Source organism: Pygocentrus nattereri, chromosome 18 (assembly GCF_015220715.1).
Source record: "Pygocentrus nattereri isolate fPygNat1 chromosome 18, fPygNat1.pri, whole genome shotgun sequence".
NCBI lineage: Eukaryota > Metazoa > Chordata > Actinopteri > Characiformes > Serrasalmidae > Pygocentrus > Pygocentrus nattereri.
Window position 1 is genome coordinate 37,759,522 of NC_051228.1, and position 19,638 is coordinate 37,779,159.

Consider the following 19,638-nt stretch of genomic DNA (forward strand, 5'->3'; position numbering starts at 1 on the left):
ATTCTTCATGAAATTTAAACACATTGTAAACATTATGTAAAAAATTGTCAAAAACTGAAAAAAAAAAATAGAAAAAAAAAAAAAAAATATATATATATATATATATTCTGTTAGTCAAACAGCACTTTATCACAATGTGACGAAACTGAATCGCACCAAAAACAACCCCCTTTCCCTCCTCATCCCACTGGTCCACCCATCTCCTCTATTACATTTCTGACAAATCAGAATGGGATAAAATTCTAGCCTATACAATATGCATCATACCTCTTGGGTGGTTAGTGTAGTGGGTAACAGCTCTGCCTTCTATGCTGTAGACTGGGGTTCAGTCCCCAGCCTGGGTAACCACCCTACACTATACCAGTAAGAGTCCTTGGGCAAGACTCCAAATAGTACCATTGCCTACCTGTGTAAAATGATCTAATTATATACCTCGTATCTCCGTTTTCCAGTTTTTTATCATCATTTGAAAAGACATCTTGCCTTTTACATTGTGTGTAAATTTCACGATGATTGGACCAAAAGAAATGCCCCAAAATTATTTGGAAAAACTTCTGGTTCCATTGACTTCCATTACAAGTGAATTCGGGTTTTTTCCTTCATCTGTAAAGTCACCACTCTGGAGATACAAGGTTTCCTTCTGTCAACAGCAAATGGCTCTAGCTTTATTGATTCTAGCTGTGGCCAGTTTTCACACAGCTATGTGATGTAGCCGAAATAGCCAGTGTTGTACGCTAAGATTAGGCGGAGGAGGCCTTTTCTGAGCAACGTTGTTTTAACCAACGTTAAACCAGCGAGGGCTAAATCGGAGTTGCTGTTAAACAGTAACTGCTGGCCTAAAATATTTTAAAATACATTGTCAGCAAATAAAATGTCATTTTTGGTGTTGCTACTCTTTTAAAGTGATCAGCATTACATACAACTCAAAAGACGTGTAGGTTCATTAGCTGTTTCGTAAAGGTCTATACCACACAAGCACTGTAAATAAAGGTTGATAGGTAATTAAAAGTGTCTAAAAATAAGTTCTTTTGTCTGCACCATTCCTCTCAGCCTTCATAGGAGAGGAGTAAATGGTAGGTAATGGCAAAATAAATGTCCCCCCCGAAACTCCACACTAAAGCACCTTTGCATTCTTCTCTCCACCAGAAGATGCTGTCAGAATGCCAGGGCCATAGACACTGTCAGGTTCTGGTTCATCGTCATTTGTTTGGCCGAGACCCTTGCCCCGGGACTCCCAAATACCTTCATGTGTCATACAGCTGCAAACCCAGTGAGTACTTCACCCGTATGTTTGATTGTAGGCTATAATAGTTCCCCTGTAAACCCAGCTGAGGTCTTCTCCACTCAGCGGAGCATAAGAACAGGACCAGGTGTGAGGGAGATCAGATGCTGCTCCACTGTAAGTATCCAAAGGTGCTGAACATCTACTGGGCCGTGTACGGGAGAGAACTCAGAGAGAGAGAGGCTTGTCTTTCAGAGGAGGAACAGCCACCTCCTTATGGTGAGTACGTCAGTCGGTCTAAATGTTTTAACCCAGTGATCAGTTTCTACACTCTCAGAAGCAAAGGTACTAAACTGTCAGTGGGGTGGGACCCTCAAGGCTCCATCTCCGTCAGGGAGCATAACTGGACCATAACCCACTGAAATGATGAGTTCTAAGCTGGACTGACTCCACACACCCCGCCTCGCCTCCAGGCTTTTATTGTTTTAAAACATTCGGTTATGAAAAGGTACAGATACCAACTTTTCACCTGGAAAAACATACACTATATTTCCAAAAGTATTCACTCACCCAACCACATCCTTCTCGTCCAACGTCAGTGTCTGACCTCACAAATGTGCATCTGGAAGAACGGTCAAGAATTCCCATGAACACACTCCTAACCCTTGAGGAAAGCCTTCCCAGAAGAGCTGAAGCTGTTATAGCTGCAAAGGGAAGGCAGACGAGCGAATACTTTTGGAAATGTAGTGTATTTAAGAAACAACGTTGCTCAGAAAAGGCTTCCTCCACATAATCTCAGCGTACAACACTGGCTATTTCAGCTATATTACATAGCTGTGTGAAAACTGGCCACAGCTAGAGTCAATAACGCTAGAGCAGTTTGCTGTTGACAGAAGGAAACCTTGTATCTCCAGAATAGTAACTTTACAGGAGACGGAAAAAACCCACTTTACTTTTAATGGAAGTCAATGGAACCAGACGTCTTTCCAAGTAAATTTGGGTCATTTCTTTCAGTCCATTCATCATGAAATGTACGCACACTGAAAAGGGTCGCAAGTATTTTTAAATTATGTCAAAAACTGAAAAACGTCAAAAATGGAGATACAAGGTTTCCTTCCACTGTAAATAAAGCCCTGCGATGGACTGGCGACCTGTCCAGGGTGTATCCTGCCCTCCGCCCGATGACCGCTGGGATAGGCTCCAGCACCCCCCCTGAGGGAGAAGAGGCTTAGAAAATGGATGGTTTCCTTCCAACAACAAGTTCTCAACCAGAATGATTCAAATATTTCTGGAGAGTTTTGTCAGTGAGCATTTTATCCTTTTTTATATCCATGTGTGTTGAACAGAGTGTTTATATCATGGGGCCCTAAACGCAGTGAGAAGTGCGTGTTATGGAAAGCAGTGGTGCCTGCTTGCTGTTGATGATCAGCATTTCACGAACCCCTGCGCCCCTGGAACAAAGACGTACCTCACCGTCTTCTACTCTTGTGGTATGAACATTTCATTGGCTTATTATTAGTAGTCTTATGTACACCAACCATAGGTGCACTTTGTAGGTTTACTGTGACTGCAGCTCATCGGTTGCTGTGCTGTGCGGCATCCGTGAATGGACGAGGACCGCCACTGACCAGATGTTATGTGTATGGTGGACTAAAGTGGTGCAGTGGTGACGCTGATGTGGTGGTAGTGGTGTGGTAGCAGCTCTGTTCTGCTGTTGCACTAGTGTGAGAGTATCACAGCCCAGCTCAGCAGGACTGCTGGGGTTTTTACGCCACACTCAAACATATCCAGTCAGCAGGGGTCCTGTGGTCAGAAAGGTACCAGGACTGGCGCACGACTAACACAGTGTGTATGAGCTTGAGTCGTTAACCGTACGCCAGATAAGTGTGTGCCGGTTTATACAGTGTTGAAAAACTCCAACACTGAGTGTGTTTACATGCACTCAGTAATCTGATCATAATCAGATTTCTGCAGTTATCTGATCAAATGCGGTTGTAAACGCCATACTCTGATAAAGACGCTGGACTTTGGCTCAATAGTCAGATTTCTCAGTGCATGTGAACTCTTACTCTGATTTCTTTCGGACTTCTCAGTCTGCGCAGACGGCGGTAGAGGAAATAAGCGAGCAGCGTCGCCATGAGAATCATCTTCTAGATGATTTAAGTTCATATTTTAGGGTAAAACTGCAATGTTTTAAAAAAATCACAGCATGAAATTTGAGTTTTACGTCACGTCTTCGTCACGTCTTCGTCACGTCTTCGTCACGTCTTCGTCACGTCTTCGTCTGTGAGTTTATTGACTGGTTGTAAAGCAGAAATCTGATCACTGTCTAAACCGGAATTCCCCTATATCTGATTACTCAAGTGCATGTTAAACGTGTTGATCAGATTACTGACAAAATCTGATTTTGTGCAATTATGAGATTATCGAGTGCATGTAAACACACTCACTGTTGTGCCTGATACACTTTTATGAAATATAAAAAATATTACGCACAACAACATGACGCTCTCATGTTTTGACTGCTGTGCTGAAAATGATCTGCCACCCAAATAATATCCGGTCAGCTGTGTTTCTAGAGTGGTCCATCTCCGCTGATTAACAGGCAGAGGGCAGCTGATAAATTGTGCAGCATCATTTAATAATTGTGTACCACTGTATGCAAAAGGGAACCCCGGGTCAAATGACACGGTTTTGTTGTTTTTGTCAGTGTCAGTAAATTCATCAAACACACGTCTGCAACCTTTAATGCACAATTACTATTTATTTAACATTTTTCAGGGGAAAAAAATAAAGCATAAAATATTGCATATAGAAAGAATATACATTATATTGCCAAATGTTTTCACTCACCCATCCAAATCACTGAATCCAGGTGTTCCAGTCACTTCCATGGCCACAGGTGTATAAAGCCGAGCCCCTAGGCCTGCAGACTGCTTCTACAGACATTAGTGAAAGAATGGGTCGCTCTCAGGAGCTCAGTGAATTCCAGCGTGGTGCCGTGATCGGACGCCACCTGTGCAGCAAGTCCAGTCGTGAAATTTCCTCACTACTAAATATTCCACAGTCCACTGTCAGTGGGATTATAACAAAGTGGAAGCGATTGGGAACGACAGCAACTCAGCCACGAAGTGGTCGGCCACGTAAAATGACAGAGCGGTCAGCGGATGCTGAGGGGCATAGTGCACAGAGGTCAGGCCTTCAGATCAGCTCAAGAACAGCGTAGAGAGCTTCATGGAATGGGTTTCCATGGCTGAGCAGCTGCATCCAAGCCTTACATCACCAAGCGCAATGGAAAGCGTGGAATGCAGTGGTGTAAAGCGCCGCCACTGGACTCTAGAACAATGGAGACGTGTTCTCTGGAGTAACCAATCACGCTTTTCTGTCTGGAAATCCGATGGATGAGTCTGGGTTTGGCGGTTGCCAGGAGACGGTACTTGTCTGACTGCATTGTGCCGAGTGTAAAGTTTGGTGGAGGGGGGATCATGGTGTGGGGTTGTTTTTCAGGAGTTGGGCTCGGCCCCTTAGTTCCAGTGAAAGGAACTCTTAAAGCTTCAGCACCAAGAGATTTTAGACAATTTCATGCTCCCAACTTTGTGGGAACAGTTTGGGGACGGCCCCTTCCTGCTCCAACATGACTGAGCACCAGTGCACAAAGCAGGTCCATAAAGACACGGATGAGCCAGTTTGGTGTGGAAGAACTTGACTGGCCTGCACAGAGTCCTGACCTCAACCCCATAGAACCTCTTTGGGATGAATTAGAGCGGAGACTGTGTGCCAGGCCTTCTCGTCCATGTTAAATTCAGTAAATAAGTATAAATTATGCAGTAAAGTGGGTTAACAAAATCAAACTAAACAAGTTTGACTTGGTGTGTTTAAACCTTTGCGTATGACTGTACTTACGAAGTGCACCCATAAGGCAATTTAGTGAGTTCTCTGCTCTAATATGCCCAATCCCACTCTGACTGGTTGGATCTAGGCCCATATTCACAATTGTCTCAGAGTAGAAGGGCTGATCAAGATCAGAGTCCTCTCTTTCTTTACTATGACTCTAATGACAGTTACAGATTCTATACCAGCACCGCTTCTCTGAGGAGTTCTGTGAAAATTTGAGAGATCCTTATTAGTCCCACAACCCATCCCTGCAGTGAAACACTACATACTAATCAACACACACACACTAGGGGGCAGCGAGCACACTTGCCCGGAGCGGTGGGCAGCCCTATCCACAGCGCATGGATATGTTGGGGGTTAGGTGTCTTGCTCAAGGGCACTTCAGTCACACAATGTCAGCTTAGGGGATCAAACCAGCAACCTTCTGGTCACAAGGCTAGTTCCCTAACCTCCAGCCCACGACTGCTCCAGTGGTGGAATGGGTTAGAGAAGGAAAAACATCACGTATGTTGTGCAGCGGAACGCCAGGACAACGCTTGGGAGACACTAAAGGAGCCTATACCCACCTAAAATGAGCCCTCGATGAACTGTTGAAGCTCTCTTGTATGTGTGAATTGTTTCTGAGTGTGGGAAAGTGAGACGTTACGTGGACTCCCTGCAACATGTTGGTGTGTTGCTTTATCCATACGTTTTCTTCCTGAAGTACAATGACAGAGTAAATACGGAGCACTGTTCAGGAATAGACGCAGAGAATGTGACTGGCATTCGGAGACTCTGTGGCCTTCCTGTAGGACTTCCTGCAATTGGTTTAAATGCCAGGCCTTTGTTGCTGATTGGCATCAGGCACTTTCACATGAAGAATAGGATTACTCATCAGCCTCTGCTTGAAAGGGCCCTGGAGATGCTGTACTTCTGTGCCAGCTTGGTTCCTCAGGCAGAACCTTGGGAGCTTGTGCTGCTGTTTGAACAGTGGATATTGCGGTTTGTTTAAGACTGAGTCATGTTTGTCTTTGCTCTGTTTTCTTAGTGGTACAGCAGTGGAGTTATGAATCAACTTTCATGCCTTTCTGTTTTCTTTCACAGAAATGTTTTCATTGTACTGTAATTTAAAAAGGAAGAGAAAATTTCCTCGCGTCTTATACAGTCGACAGCTGAATATCAGATCAAATAAAGTCCAGTTCGGTCAGATTTCACCAACATTTACTGAACATCAGATCAAATAAAGTCCAGTTCGGTCAGATTTCACCAACATTTACTGAACATCAGATCAAATAAAGTCCAGTTCGGTCAGATTTCACCAACATTTACTGAACATCAGATCAAATAAAGTCCAGTTCGGTCAGATTTCACCAACATTTACTGAACGTCAGATCAAATAAAGTCCAGTTCGGTCAGATTTCCCCAACATTTACTGAACGTCAGATCAAATAAAGTCCAGTTCGGTCAGATTTCCCCAACATTTACTGAACGTCAGATCAAATAAAGTCCAGTTCGGTCAGATTTCCCCAACATTTACTGAACGTCAGATCAAATAAAGTCCAGTTCGGTCAGATTTCCCCAACATTTACTGAACGTCAGATCAAATAAAGTCCAGTTCGGTCAGATTTCACCAACATTTACTGAACGTCAGATCAAATAAAGTCCAGTTCGGTCAGATTTCACCAACATTTACTGAACGTCAGATCAAATAAAGTCCAGTTCGGTCACATTTCAACATTTACTGAACGTCAGATCAAATAAAGTCCAGTTCGGTCAGATTTCACCAACATTTACTGAACATCAGATCAAATAAAGTCCAGTTCGGTCAGATTTCAACAACATTTACTGAACATCAGATCAAATAAAGTCCAGTTCGGTCAGATTTCACCAACATTTACTGAACATCAGATCAAATAAAGTCCAGTTCGGTCAGATTTCACCAACATTTACTGAACATCAGATCAAATAAAGTCCAGTTCGCTCAGATTTCAACAACATTTACCAAATATCAGATCAAATAAAGTCCAGTTCGGTCAGATTTCAACAACATTTACTGTCAGTTTCCTCTTTTTAGATCACGTCATGTGGAATAACTTCCCTCTGACTCACTTTCTTCTCTGACTTCTGTTTCTCTCCTCGTCCCTCCCCTGTGTGGCGTCACTCACTCGAGTCTCAGAGCTCATCGTAATGCCAGAGCCAGTTTATGAGGAGTCTGGCCACTTCTTATTTCCCCCATTACATCAAAAACAGGCCTGCTGAACAGCAGAGGGCGCCCGCGAGCAAGTCCTCAATGAATGGGAGTGAACGGAGCTCAAAGGATAAAAAAAGAAGTTAAAATAGTCTCTAATCACTGAACCAGAACTTTCCTTTCATTATAGAATGTAGAAGGAGGGATTTCACTGAAAAACAAAGAAATCTCACCTGTGTGTTTCCTTTATTTATACAGTAAATGGGTTTCGGGCAGCAGGAGGCGGGGCTTTACTGCTCGAGCATGATGGCAGGGATTCTCCTCTCTACATTTTCTCTGATAATGCACAGATCTGATTGGCTGAGTAGCGTGACGTGTGATATTTATAACACATGTGATTGGTCTGTGAGTCTCCCAGGCCACTAAAGCCACCGTAAAGGCTAGAAAAGTTATGCTGATTAAAACAGGACCACCCTATAAAAATGATATACTTCCCCATAGTTTAGCGGTTATAAGTCCAGGTCCGCACAGAACAGTGTCTGGGTCCTGACTCGGTCATAAAGATGAAGAATTGACTTATTCCGTCCTAATTCTATTCTCTCGTGACTCTGACTGAAGTAATAACTGACCTCTGCTTAGTGGACACTTTTGCTCTGTTTTCCTGTCAGTCCCACAGAGTTTGCTCAGAGAGGCTGACCCTGACTTTTTCAAAACTACCTCGGCTCCCCATGAGACCACCAAGGCAGGTAATGACATGCAGTTCCATAATTTGATCTACAGCATATGACTGTGTAAGTATGTATGTATAATGTTTATACCTCATTATTCATAGGGGATTTTCCGCATGTCAGGGATTCCAGATTACCAGAAAACAATGGAATTATTTTGAGCAGCTCTCTTATGACATATGGCTACATTAAAGGTAGAGGCAAATCTTTTCTCTCTCCACACCTAAACTACTCGTTCATTTAAACGTATCATCCTGTGGTTGCATGCACGCTGATGTTTGACCCATTTAAGAGTTTCAGTGCGAGTTTTCTCTGTTTATCTCACATCATACACACTTAAACTCAACCTCTCCGAATGGCTTCGTTTACTAAATTATGCATTTTATACGGTGACCTCAGCAAACCTGGCTCAATTCTTGGTGGACACATTAAAAGACTCTCATAACAGCTTAATACTTATTGTTTTTGTGTGTGTGTATATATATATACACACACACACACACACACACACACACACACACAAACACACTTATTCTACATATAATGCATGTCCTTTCCTTTTACCCTGTTCCCAGTGGTCAGGACCCCCATGGACCCTCACAGAGCAGGTACTGTTTGGGTGGTGGGTCATTCTCAGCACTGCAGTAACACTGACGTGGTGGTGGTGGTGTGTTAGTGTGTGTTGCGCTGGTGTGAGTGGAGCAGCGCTCTACTGTCCACTCTATTAGACACTCCTACCTCGTCAGTCCACCTTGCAGATGTAAAGTCAGAGACGACAGCTCATCTGCTGCTGCAGTTTGTGTTGGTCGTCCTCTGGTCCTTCATCAGGGGTCACAGGACACTGTTGTCTGGATATTTTTGGTTGGTGGACTATCCTCAGTCCAGCAGCGACACTGAGGTGTTTAAAAACTCCAGCAGCACTGCTGTGGCTGATCCACTCAGACCAGCGCAACACACACTAACACACCACCACCACCACCACCATGTCAGTGTTACTGCAGTGCTGAGAATGACCCACCACCCAAATAGTACCTGCTCTGTGAGGGTCCATGGGGGTCCTGACCCCTGAAGAACAGGGTAACAGAGTATCAGAGAAACAGATGGACTACAGTCTGTAACTGAAGAAACAAGGTGGTGGTCAGAATGTTATGCCTGATCAAGTTCTAATATATACACCTCATTCTTTATGATTTATATCCATATCACATTTCTTGTCATTGACTATCCATAACAGTTACATTTGATCAGCTGGCGTCACTCAAAGAGCAACACTCGTCCCAGTTTACTCGATGTCCATTTGCTGAGCTCACCCTATGAATTGAACTGGACCTCTGCCCATTATTAAACCGTTGCCAACGGTTACGTCCCACTTAATGAAGTTTTGAGCCAATTGTTCTATGACCAAGCTCTCGTGAATGAAAGTGCACTTTTATCTTGTAGAACATGCCGAGATGGCGGGTCTGCTCTTCGTCTCTGGCGTCTGTCTGGGGCTGCTTGTCGTTCTGCTGGCCGTCTCCGTGAAGCTAACATGCACCAGGCATCTTAAAGGAACAGGCTGTCTGAAGAAGAAACAGCCTGAGGAACCGAAAACTGAAGATGACGACGATGACGACGACACTGATGACGAGGAGGAGTCTGAGCCATTGATGGACAGTTCTGTGATGTCGGACGTGGGCAGGACAGTGTATTGTTGGGAGGAAATGACCTATACCACTGAAGCAGCAGAGCTGATGGAGAGGCTGGAACGACGGGAGATGGTCATCCAAGAGATCAGGATGCATGCGTACCTCAACGGTACCTCCTGTACTCTTCACTGACCAGCGCACGTTAACTGCCTTCGCTTTGCTGCAATGGATGAATGCATGTACACGCAAGTCATTTAGGAAGTCGGATGGATCCTCAGGTGACGATCACTGTGTGGTCATTACACGTTACTTATGCACCTTTCATATATTTCTTATTAAGTTATTTAATACTGAATTAAAAACGTTTAATATGCATTGAGTGTCGGTGTTAAAGGACAATGCATGCATACTTTTAAATCAAAGACCCTTTATTTCCCACTTTTAAACCAAGGAGCCCTTATTTCTCAGAAGCATATCATGTGCCTGGCTGTCTCTCTGATCGACTCGCAGAACCACACCTCTCTGTCCCGTTGCTGCTCGTTTGGCCTTGAGGAACTGAAATGTTCAACAATCGCTCTCCTGGATGAAGTTCACAGTCCTGGAGCTTGTAAACAGCCTCGGATTTCGATGGAGCGAGTGCCAGGATCACAGACAAAGACAGGAAATGTGTTGCATCCTTCTTTCAGCACTTTTTGGAAGAGAGCTATTTTAATGAATACTTATTCAAGGCCATATTTCATATTTCAGTGACACCAAACGGTCAACCCGAGCTGTATTTACATGTATTTATCTTCTGAAAATCATTTTTAAAAAGGTAGATTTTCACAGCATGTGAGGAAATCTTGTTTGTGGGTGAATAAGGCATCAAAATCTTCACTGGAGAAAAAATACCCACATTTTTGAGACAAAGTTACTTCTGTCCAGTTATCTTGGACCCCATTTGATATTGGTAAGTCCCTGAAATTGCCTCTTTAGAGCATGCCTGTCTGACCATTCGGACTGCAAATGGGAATCGTCATCTGCTTCGTCCAGTTTCTGCAAAGGAGCAAAAACAGCCCAGAGTCAACTGTGTGAAAAGAGGCAGTGGAGGCAGTGAAGCTGATGTCTGGGCATAAGGTTCAGAGGCCTGTTGAATCAATCAGCAAGTAAAATCAATGCATAAAGAAAAGCTTGACCCAGAGCCTCACCTTGAGTTCCTCCTGCCTCCTGTAATAGTGCAACATCATCTGTTTATGCTGCTCCTCGCTAAGCAAAGGCTCCCTTCCTGGTGCCCCCTGACCCCTCTGTGAAAGACAGAACTAAGGTTAACGCTGAGCGCGTTTACAGGCACTCAATAATCCCATAACTGCAGAAAATCCGATTTTGTCAGTAATCCGATCGACACGTTTACATCGTCTTGAGTAGCCAGATGAAGAGGAAACTGCAGGTCAGACAGGAATCAGAGTTCTGCTTTACAACCAGCCAATAAGCTCAGAGGTGAAGACGTGACGTAAAACCCAAACTTCATACCGCGGCTTTTTGAAAACATCGTGCCATTTAAATGCCTCTCGTCAAGCGTGTATTTGGTATCAGCGTCGCTCCAAAAGTGCTTTGCTGCTCGTTTATTTGTGGTCATTTTCAGGCATGAAATGACTGAGAAGTCCGAAAGAAATCCGAGTAAGAGCTCACCTGCACTGAGAAATCTGACTACTGAGCTAAAGTCCTGCCTCTTTATCAGATTCCTTAATCGGATTTCTAAATCGGAGTATGCTGTTTACATGACCGTTTGACTGATGGGATAACAGCAGAAATCCAATTATGACCTGCATGTCAACGCGCTCACCGAGGCATTCCGGTCAAAGCTTTCATTATTTACATTTTGTGTCACAGTGAAGTATAAGAATAGCAGATATGTAATGTATGTATGAGTCCCCAGAACAAATGAGGAAGACTGAGAATAAAAAACATGAACGTATAAATATGAAAATAAACATCTGATACGCAGATCCTGCTGAAGGCACAAAAACTCACTTTCTGGATCTTCACCACAATCTTTGTTTTCTCATTTTTTCCAACATAATCTTGGAGCTTTTTGCCACGTTGCATCTCTTTGGATGCCCACCATAGCTGAGCTTCTTCCTCTGGGATCACCTGCAGAGAGGCCTTCAGAGAATGCACTGTGTTAGAATCGACTGCATCCGTTTTTATTAGCTGTTACAGTGAATCCCACAACAACAACAACAACAACAACAACAACAACAACAACAACAACATTTATTTGTGTAGTGATTTTTACAACTAGTGTTGGAGGAACCCATCCTCCTCTGGACGACCCCGGATGAAGAGAGAAAGACAGAGCTGATGAGATTTTATAACAAAGAAGCTTCGAGTTTGAATTCTGATTACATCACTCCCTCCTGGATTAAAGTTAGAACCATCTCACAGGTTCTCAGTCAAAGTGAGGGACGGGGTTCATGATCAGGTCCAGACCTCTGGTGATTCTAGTCACGCAGGCTGATGAGCAGGAGAACATCATCAGGTCAGGCAGGAGGGATCGGTGGTCGGCCAGCGGAGATGAAGCTCCGGTGACTGAATTCCACACCTTTTTCTACTTTCTTAGTTTCTGTTCCCGGTCATATTAAGTACGATTCCTTGTACCAAAGCAGTTAAAAGACAAAATTCTTGTTTTCCTGTAATCTTTGACTGATGTATCTGATCTGAGCTCTGGTTCCGTCACCACGGCTGAGAAGGTTCCTGGCTGCACGCTCAGCCTGACATGCACCGCCAGCTTGTGAATGACGTCAGTGCTGCTCTGCCACCACAGGGTTTTTGTCCGTTTTATGAGGAAAAACAGTGAAACGCGTACTGGTGGGCAGAAAGAGCTACACTGAACATATCGCTGTTGTCGGAAGAAAACCTTGTACCTCCATGGTAACTTACAGGAGAAGGAAAAAACCTACTTTACTTTTAATGCAATTTTGTCGCTAAACAGTCACCCTGCCGTTGGGCGGCTTCTGTCTTCGTGGCAGAGAGTGCATGTGATGTCACTGGGGCTGAGAGTGCCTCTGTCTGAGAGTGAACCTGTCAGAGTGAACCTGTCTGAGAGTGAACCTGTCTGAGAGTGAACCTGTCTGAGAGTGAACCTGTCTGAGAGTGAATCAGGCTGAGAGTGAACCAGGCTGAGAGTGAATCAGGCTGAGAGTGAACCTGTCTGAGAGTGAACCAGGCTGAGAGTGAATCAGGCTGAGAGTGAACCTGTCTGAGAGTGAACCTGTCTGAGAGTGAACCAGGCTGAGAGTGAATCAGGCTGAGAGTGAACCTGTGAGAGTGAACCTGTCTGAGAGTGAACCAGGCTGAGAGTGAATCAGGCTGAGAGTGAACCTGTCAGAGTGAACCTGTCTGAGAGTGAATCAGGCTGAGAGTGAATCAGGCTGAGAGTGAACCCGTCTGAGAACAGTCGCCAGATACCTGTGTTCCAGAAAGGTCCTCCTTATTTTCAAACTCCATCCTGATGGGATCGTGGGGTGGAAGCCCCATTGGGTACACTATCATAACGGCCCCTCGCAGCTGGTCCAGAGCCTCGTTCACCATGTCCATGGTCACACACACATTCGCCTGAACTTGTTTCTTCAAGAGAAAAGAAATTAATACAGGTTACATGTTCTCAACACACAGTTCAGCCTACACCGATCAGGCGTAACGTTCTGACCGCCTCCCTGTTTCTACTCTCACTGTCCACTTTATCAGCTCCACTGACCGTATAGCTGCTCTCTGTAGTTCTACAGTTACAGACTGTAGTCCATCTGTTTCTCTGATACTCTGTTACCCTGTTCTTCAGTGGTCAGGACCCCCATGGACCCTCACAGAGCAGGTACTGTTTGAGTGGTGGGTCATTCTCAGCACTGCAGTAACACTGACATGGTGGTGGTGTGTTAGTGTGTGTTGCGCTGGTCTGAGTGGATCAGACACAGCAGTGCTGCTGGAGTTTTTAAACACCTCAGTGTCGCTGCTGGACTGAGAACAGTCCACCAACCAAAATATCCAGCCAACAGCTTCCTGTGGGCAGCGTCCTGTGACCCCTGATGAAGGACTAGAGGATGACCAACACAAACTGTGCAGCAGCAGATGAGCTGTCGTCTCTGACTTTACATCTACAAGGTGGGCCGACAAGGTAGGAGTGTCTAATAGAGTGGACAGTGGGTGGCCACAGTGTTTTAAAACTCCAGCAGCACTGCGGTGTCTGATCCACTCAGACCAGCACAACACACACTAACACACCACCACCACGTCAGTGTTACTGCAGTGCTGAGAATGACCCACCACCCAAATAGTACCTGCTCTGTGAGGGTCCATGGGGGTCCTGACCCCTGAAGAACAGGGTAACAGAGTATCAGAGAAACAGATGGACTACAGTCTGTAACTGTAGAACTACAAAGTGCAGCTATACAGTAAGTGGAGCTGATAAAGTGGACAGTGAGCGCAGTCGTTATGTGATTGTAAGACTTACTTTAGATATTAAGGCTTTGGCTTCTTCCACAGTTTTCTTCAAAACATTCTTCATTTTATCACTGGGAGCTGCATGAAAGGAAGAGTGCGTTTCAGCTCAACGGCTGGAGGTAAATGCAGAGAACCGCTCCAGTAGGTAGCAAAGTGCTTACCGTGTCCACTCCTACGACCAATTTCGTCCTTCTTAAACTCGCCGCCTCCACTAGGGACGCACTTCTCCTCCCATTCATCCGTCAGTTTTAGCTCTGTGACCTGATCCTCTGTCAGGCCCTGCATGTTGGGGGGAAGTGTGATGCCGTGATCTGCGAGTTCTGGGATTTCTGAGGAAGCATGAAAACAGAATATTAATTCATACTTAGTCTCTTATGAGAACCACAGTAATACTACATGAAGTTCTACAGGATTACTGTAACAACGTACGCCGATCAGGCAGAACATCATGACCACCTCCTTGTTTCTACGCTCACTGTCCACTTTATCAGCTCCACTTACTGTATAGCTGCACTCTGTAGTTCTACAGTTACAGACTGTAGTAAACACACAGTAAATGTGCTGTAATGCCTACTGTCCTTCATTCAGGGCATCTTCCCCTAAATTATTTCCCCAAAATTCAAAATACAACTAGGTGACATCCTGTAGGGTAATATCAGATTCATATCAAACTCCTAAATCAGCGGAGTCACATAACTCCCTATACATTAAGCGTGAGTGGGAAACCGAACCGCACAAGGAGATTTCAGTAGAAATTTGGAAAGATATCTGATCAGAATGCCATTCAATTACCTGCTCTAGTAGCTGGAGGGAATTCAAACGGAAGCGAGCAGAGGAACTGTGGGGAAACCGAAGCGTGTAAAGCTGAGGAAGAACTGGGAGGATATCTACAATGCTCTGAACTCGGTCTTTGATATTCCAGTTCCTAAAGAACCTGTAGTGTCACTGCTCGGAGTTGTCCCCCCAGGGATTTGATAACAGGCGCCAAATCTACCCGTTCCATGGGAATGACCGTTCCAACATAGGAGTCCTGGGTTCAGCGTTTATGGGAACTACTCAATATGAAAAATAACACAATTTGAGACTACAGACGCAGAACCAGCAGGGTCAATAACAGTTTGAAGACATGGGGTAATTAAATTTTATTAGGTAGTAGGCCTTAATCCCGATTCCATTACGTCGCCTCCCTTATACCAAGCTGATTGTTTTTCCAAGTCTGTTGGTAGACTTGGACAAGTATTTGTAAACATCAGTGTTGGTTAGTGTAGTGGGTAACACCTCTGCCTTCCACGCTGTAGACGGGTTCAATCCCTGCCTGGGTAAAGACGCTGCACTATACCAATAAGAGTCCCTGGGCAAGACTCCTAACACCACCTTCACCCACCTGTGTGAAATAATCAAACTGTGAGTCGCTCTGGATTAGAGCGTCTGCCAAATGCCGTGAATGTACACCAGGCTGTATGTACACACCTGACTTAATGAGGCCTGACTGCAAAGCTGTGAATCTTTTTGTGATCCTTTGATAAATAATAAGTTCCAAAAAAAAAAAAAAGACAAAATACACACACACACACACACACCCAACATTCCTACGACTGCGTTTTAGGGCCACTGTTAAAAATAAACAGAGCAGGCTTTGAGAATAAAGTCGTAATGTTTGGAGGACAAAGTGGGTCCAACTGTTGGGGGTCTAACTGTAGGGGGGCTGCTGTAACGTGTTGGGGTCTCGGCTGCTGTCCTGGCGCCGGAGCTCCACTCACTCCCGTCTCTCTGTGGATCATTTTGATCTTCATCCTCACCGTCTGTGAAACTTCATGCCCTCTTTGAATGGGGGGAGGTGAAGCCCCCGGTAGCCGTGTAGACCACCCTGCCTGAGGTTCTCCTTCAACAGCACAGACAGACGGTTTCCTCCGAGTCCGTCCGGCTCTTTATTCTAGATAAACTGAGTGTTTCTTTATGGGGGAATCGATATGAAAGTGCAGCTTCCACCAACTCAACGCCCCTCATTTAACACCAGGAGGCGCTGCTTCACTTTACAGAGGCTTTGCCCACAATACTGACCTTTCCTGGTGTTCATGCCGCTTTAATATCGAAGTCTACCGTTTTTATCTCTATTAAGAGTGACAGTGGCCCTAAAGCGCTGTCGCCCTTCCTCCTCTGTGAGATTACCCGAGCAGACCCGGTCCACCTTCAGCCTGCCGTTGTAGATCTGAGCGACCTGCTGGACGAGCGTCTCGATGGACACGTCCACGCTGGTGTTGAAGAGAAACTGGCTCTCCTCTCCTCGTTTAACGTGAATCTGGACCATGACTGCTGGTAGGGTTCTCTGGTCAGAGAGGAAGCCAGAAAGCGTAATAAGGACTTTGTAATAAACCAATAACTTACAGGTAATAACGCTCGCTGTGCTGCTTAGCGACCGTTTTAGCAGACCGGCCCTCGTTGCCATGGCACCGGCTCTACTCACCCGCGCCGCTGCTAGAAGGTTCCGCAGCTCCTCCGGCTTCAGCGCTTCGCTTCGGAACAGGCGCTGGACTCTGGAGCCGCGACGAAGGTTATGAGAAGCAGCAGGAGGACATTCAACAGCCCAGCGGAAAAGAGTCGCTGTCAGCGCCAAACGCCTCGGCAGCCTGTCGTGTTTACTCACAGGTCCTTCTGCGTCCGGCAGCGCCACGCAACATCCGGGGAACACTAGCGCCGTATTCTCTGATATAAACGGGGCCGCGCAAACGCCGTTCCCGCCAGGGCTGTTCGATTCCAGAGTCGACTCCGATTCCAGAGTCGAATCCGATTCCAGAGTCGACTCTAATCCATGTAGTCGATTCCACACCGAGTCATTTCGATTCCAAGAAAAACCAAAGACACAGAAAAGAACACAGAGCCCCGCCCATGACGTCCTGTATAAATAAAAAAATAATGCGTGGGAACGAGATCCTAACGCGTGGCCACGACTTAGTAAGACATGGGAACAAGACCACAGCTTACTAAGCCGTGGCCATGCATTATTTTTATTTATCCAGGATGTCACCAGCGGAGCTCCTTAAAGGAACACACATTATACTAAATAAATAAATAAATAGCACAATTTTAATTATATTTGCTATTAGCAATGGATTTTGAAGAGCTAACTGGCTAACAGGGCCGGGTTCTACCTGATCAGATGGGCACGTTAACTTACTTCTAAATTTAAAAAACACTCAAATTAACTTTCCACAAGAAAGCTGTGTTAGCTGTATATTGTCTATTATCTAGTGACAGCAAAATATCTCACAGTCAAACGTATAAATATACAGAGAGTCCAGCCAGGGTCCAGCCAGGCCCATCAATGGCGCCGCCATCTTGGGGAGGTCAACGTCACTGCTGGACTGCATTCAGTATCATTACAGAGCAGCAGTTTAAGAAAGATACTGTCCAAAATTCCACTATTTCAGGAATATCGCTCTCAGAAAGTGGGATAGGATTATAAAACAGAGGGAACGCAGTGATCCAGGCTCATGTCTGTGTGGTGTTTATGTGTAGAAGTGGTCGTGTGGTTGGTGAAGCTCAGAGAACCTGCTGATGTGGTTGGTGAAGCTCAGAGAACCTGCTGATGTGGTTGGTGAAGCTCAGAGAACCTGCTGATGTGGTTGGTGAAGCTCAGAGAACCTGCTGATGTGGTTGGTGAAGCTCAGAGAACCTGCTGATGTGGTTGCTTCTCCTCTGGTTTTATTTTAAGCTCATTTCATTTAATCGTCTATTCAGAGGGTCTTAACTTCATGTAGTAGGTATTTATTTACAGTGATGGTTAAAGCTCTGTAGCGGTAAGTTACAGCGTTCCTTAATCCGAGTAGATATTCATAATAGATCAACGTTAGAACCTGAACTCAACTTCCTATTCGCCAGCTTCATGTTCGAATTTTCCCATTCCACCTTAAGTGCTGCAGCTTCAGGGAGCAGAAAGTGACTGCTGGACCATTTAAGGTGGAACGGGAAAACTCGACCAAGAAGCTGGTGAATAGGAAGCCATTCAGCTCCGTCCTGCTTACTGTGTTTAGGGGGTTTATTGTATTTCTGTATTAATATCAGAAGCGATTCACTCACTGATGGATTTGCTGATGTGTCTGATTTTGTTTCTCGCACTAAACTCGGTTTTTAACATCAGGTGCAGACTGAATACTTTCCTGCTGGACCGGCCGGCTAATGATCACGGTCAGTTATTACAGTAATAAAAGCTACCGAGGGCAGCGGTGCAGCCCGGATTAATCTGAGCCTGAGGATTATAACTAAACAGACGTGGTGTAAATGGGTGGAGTAGCAAGGAAGTCGTGGCGGATTTGATCCTGAGACTCTTCGTCTCTCAGTATAAGTGGATCTGCTGGCAAGTGGATCTGGACCTCTCCAGCATGGCGGATGCGCAGACACATCACCTCAGATAGAGAACAACAGACAACATGTGATCTAGATATATGCACTATATTTCCAAAAGTATTCGCTCGTCTGGCTTCACACACACATATGAACTTGAGTGACATCCCATTCTTAATCCATAGGGTTTAATATGATGTCGGCCCACCCTTTGCAGCTATAACAGCTTTAACTCTTCTGGGAAGGCTTTCCACAAGGGTTAGGAGTGTTTATGGGAATTTTTGACCGTTCTTCCAGAAGCACATTTGTGAGGTCAGACACTGATGTTGGACGAGAAGGCCTGGCTCACAGTCTCCACTCTAATTCATCCCAAAGGTGTTCTATGGGGTTGAGGTCAGGATTCTGTGCAGGCCAGTCAAGTTCTTCCACACCAAACTGGCTCATCCGTGTCTTTATGGACCTGCTTTGTGCACTGGTGTGCAGTCATGTTGGAGCAGGAAGGGGCCGTCCCCAAACTGTTCCCACAAAGTTGGGAGCAGGAAATTGTCCAAAATCTCTTGGTGCTGAAGCTTTAAGAGTTCCTTTTACTGGAACTAAGGGGCCGAGCCCAACTCCTGAAAAACAACCCCACACCATGATCCCCCCCTCCACCAAACTTTACACTCAGCACAATGCAGTCAGACAAGTACCGTCTCCTGGCAACCGCCAAACCCAGACTCGTCCATCGGATTTCCAGATGGAGAAGCGTGATTGGTCACTCCAGAGAACACGTCTCCACTGCTCTAGAGTCCAGTGGCGGCGCTTTACTCCACTGCATTCCACGCTTTGCACTGCGCTTGGTGATGTAAGGCTTGGATGCAGCTGCTCGGCCATGGAAACCCATTCCATGAAGCTCTCTACGCTGTTCTTGAGCTGATCTGAAGGCCTCATGAAGTTTGGAGGTCTGTAGTGATTGACTCTGCAGAAAGTTGGTGACCTCCGCTGACCGCTCTGTCATTTTACGTGGCCGACCACTTCGTGGCTGAGTTGCTGTCGTTCCCAATCGCTTCCACTTTGTTATAATCCCACTGACAGTGGACTGTGGAATATTTAGTAGTGAGGAAATTTCACGACTGGACTTGCTGCACAGGTGGCGTCCGATCACGGCACCACGCTGGAATTCACTGAGCTCCTGAGAGCGACCCA

At 45.4% G+C, this 19,638-nt stretch overlaps 2 protein-coding genes across 4 annotated transcripts in view; one reads left to right on the forward strand and one right to left on the reverse strand.

Annotated features, from left to right (window-relative positions):
- The window catches only part of eva1c (eva-1 homolog C (C. elegans)), a 30,008-nt gene that overhangs the window by 5,481 nt on the left and 4,889 nt on the right, over positions 1 to 19,638 (forward strand). The window contains exons 3-8 of one of the 3 annotated variants that reach the window (XR_005131809.1): positions 1,147 to 1,270; positions 1,349 to 1,501; positions 2,569 to 2,712; positions 7,952 to 8,029; positions 8,116 to 8,205; positions 9,452 to 9,914. Coding sequence is in view for 2 of the 3 variants with exons in the window: in XM_037547409.1 (XP_037403306.1) it covers positions 1,147 to 1,270; positions 1,349 to 1,501; positions 2,569 to 2,712; positions 7,952 to 8,029; positions 8,116 to 8,205; positions 9,452 to 9,828 (966 nt within the window). In the remaining variant the exon portion in view is untranslated. Of the gene's footprint in view, positions 1 to 1,146; positions 1,271 to 1,348; positions 1,502 to 2,568; positions 2,713 to 7,951; positions 8,030 to 8,115; positions 8,206 to 9,451; positions 10,509 to 19,638 lie in introns of those variants that run through there. The other 2 variants (XM_037547409.1, XM_037547410.1) reach the window with 2 other exon arrangements.
- Positions 10,047 to 16,795, reverse strand: cfap298 (cilia and flagella associated protein 298). Its single transcript, XM_017717091.2, has 8 exons — positions 16,577 to 16,795; positions 16,282 to 16,438; positions 14,274 to 14,441; positions 14,123 to 14,190; positions 13,084 to 13,242; positions 11,647 to 11,778; positions 10,824 to 10,919; positions 10,047 to 10,671 (listed from the first exon to the last, which is right to left on the reverse strand). Exons 2-8 carry the CDS (start codon positions 16,418 to 16,420, stop codon positions 10,561 to 10,563), a joined length of 873 nt encoding a protein of 290 aa, XP_017572580.1. The 5' UTR covers positions 16,421 to 16,438; positions 16,577 to 16,795; the 3' UTR covers positions 10,047 to 10,560.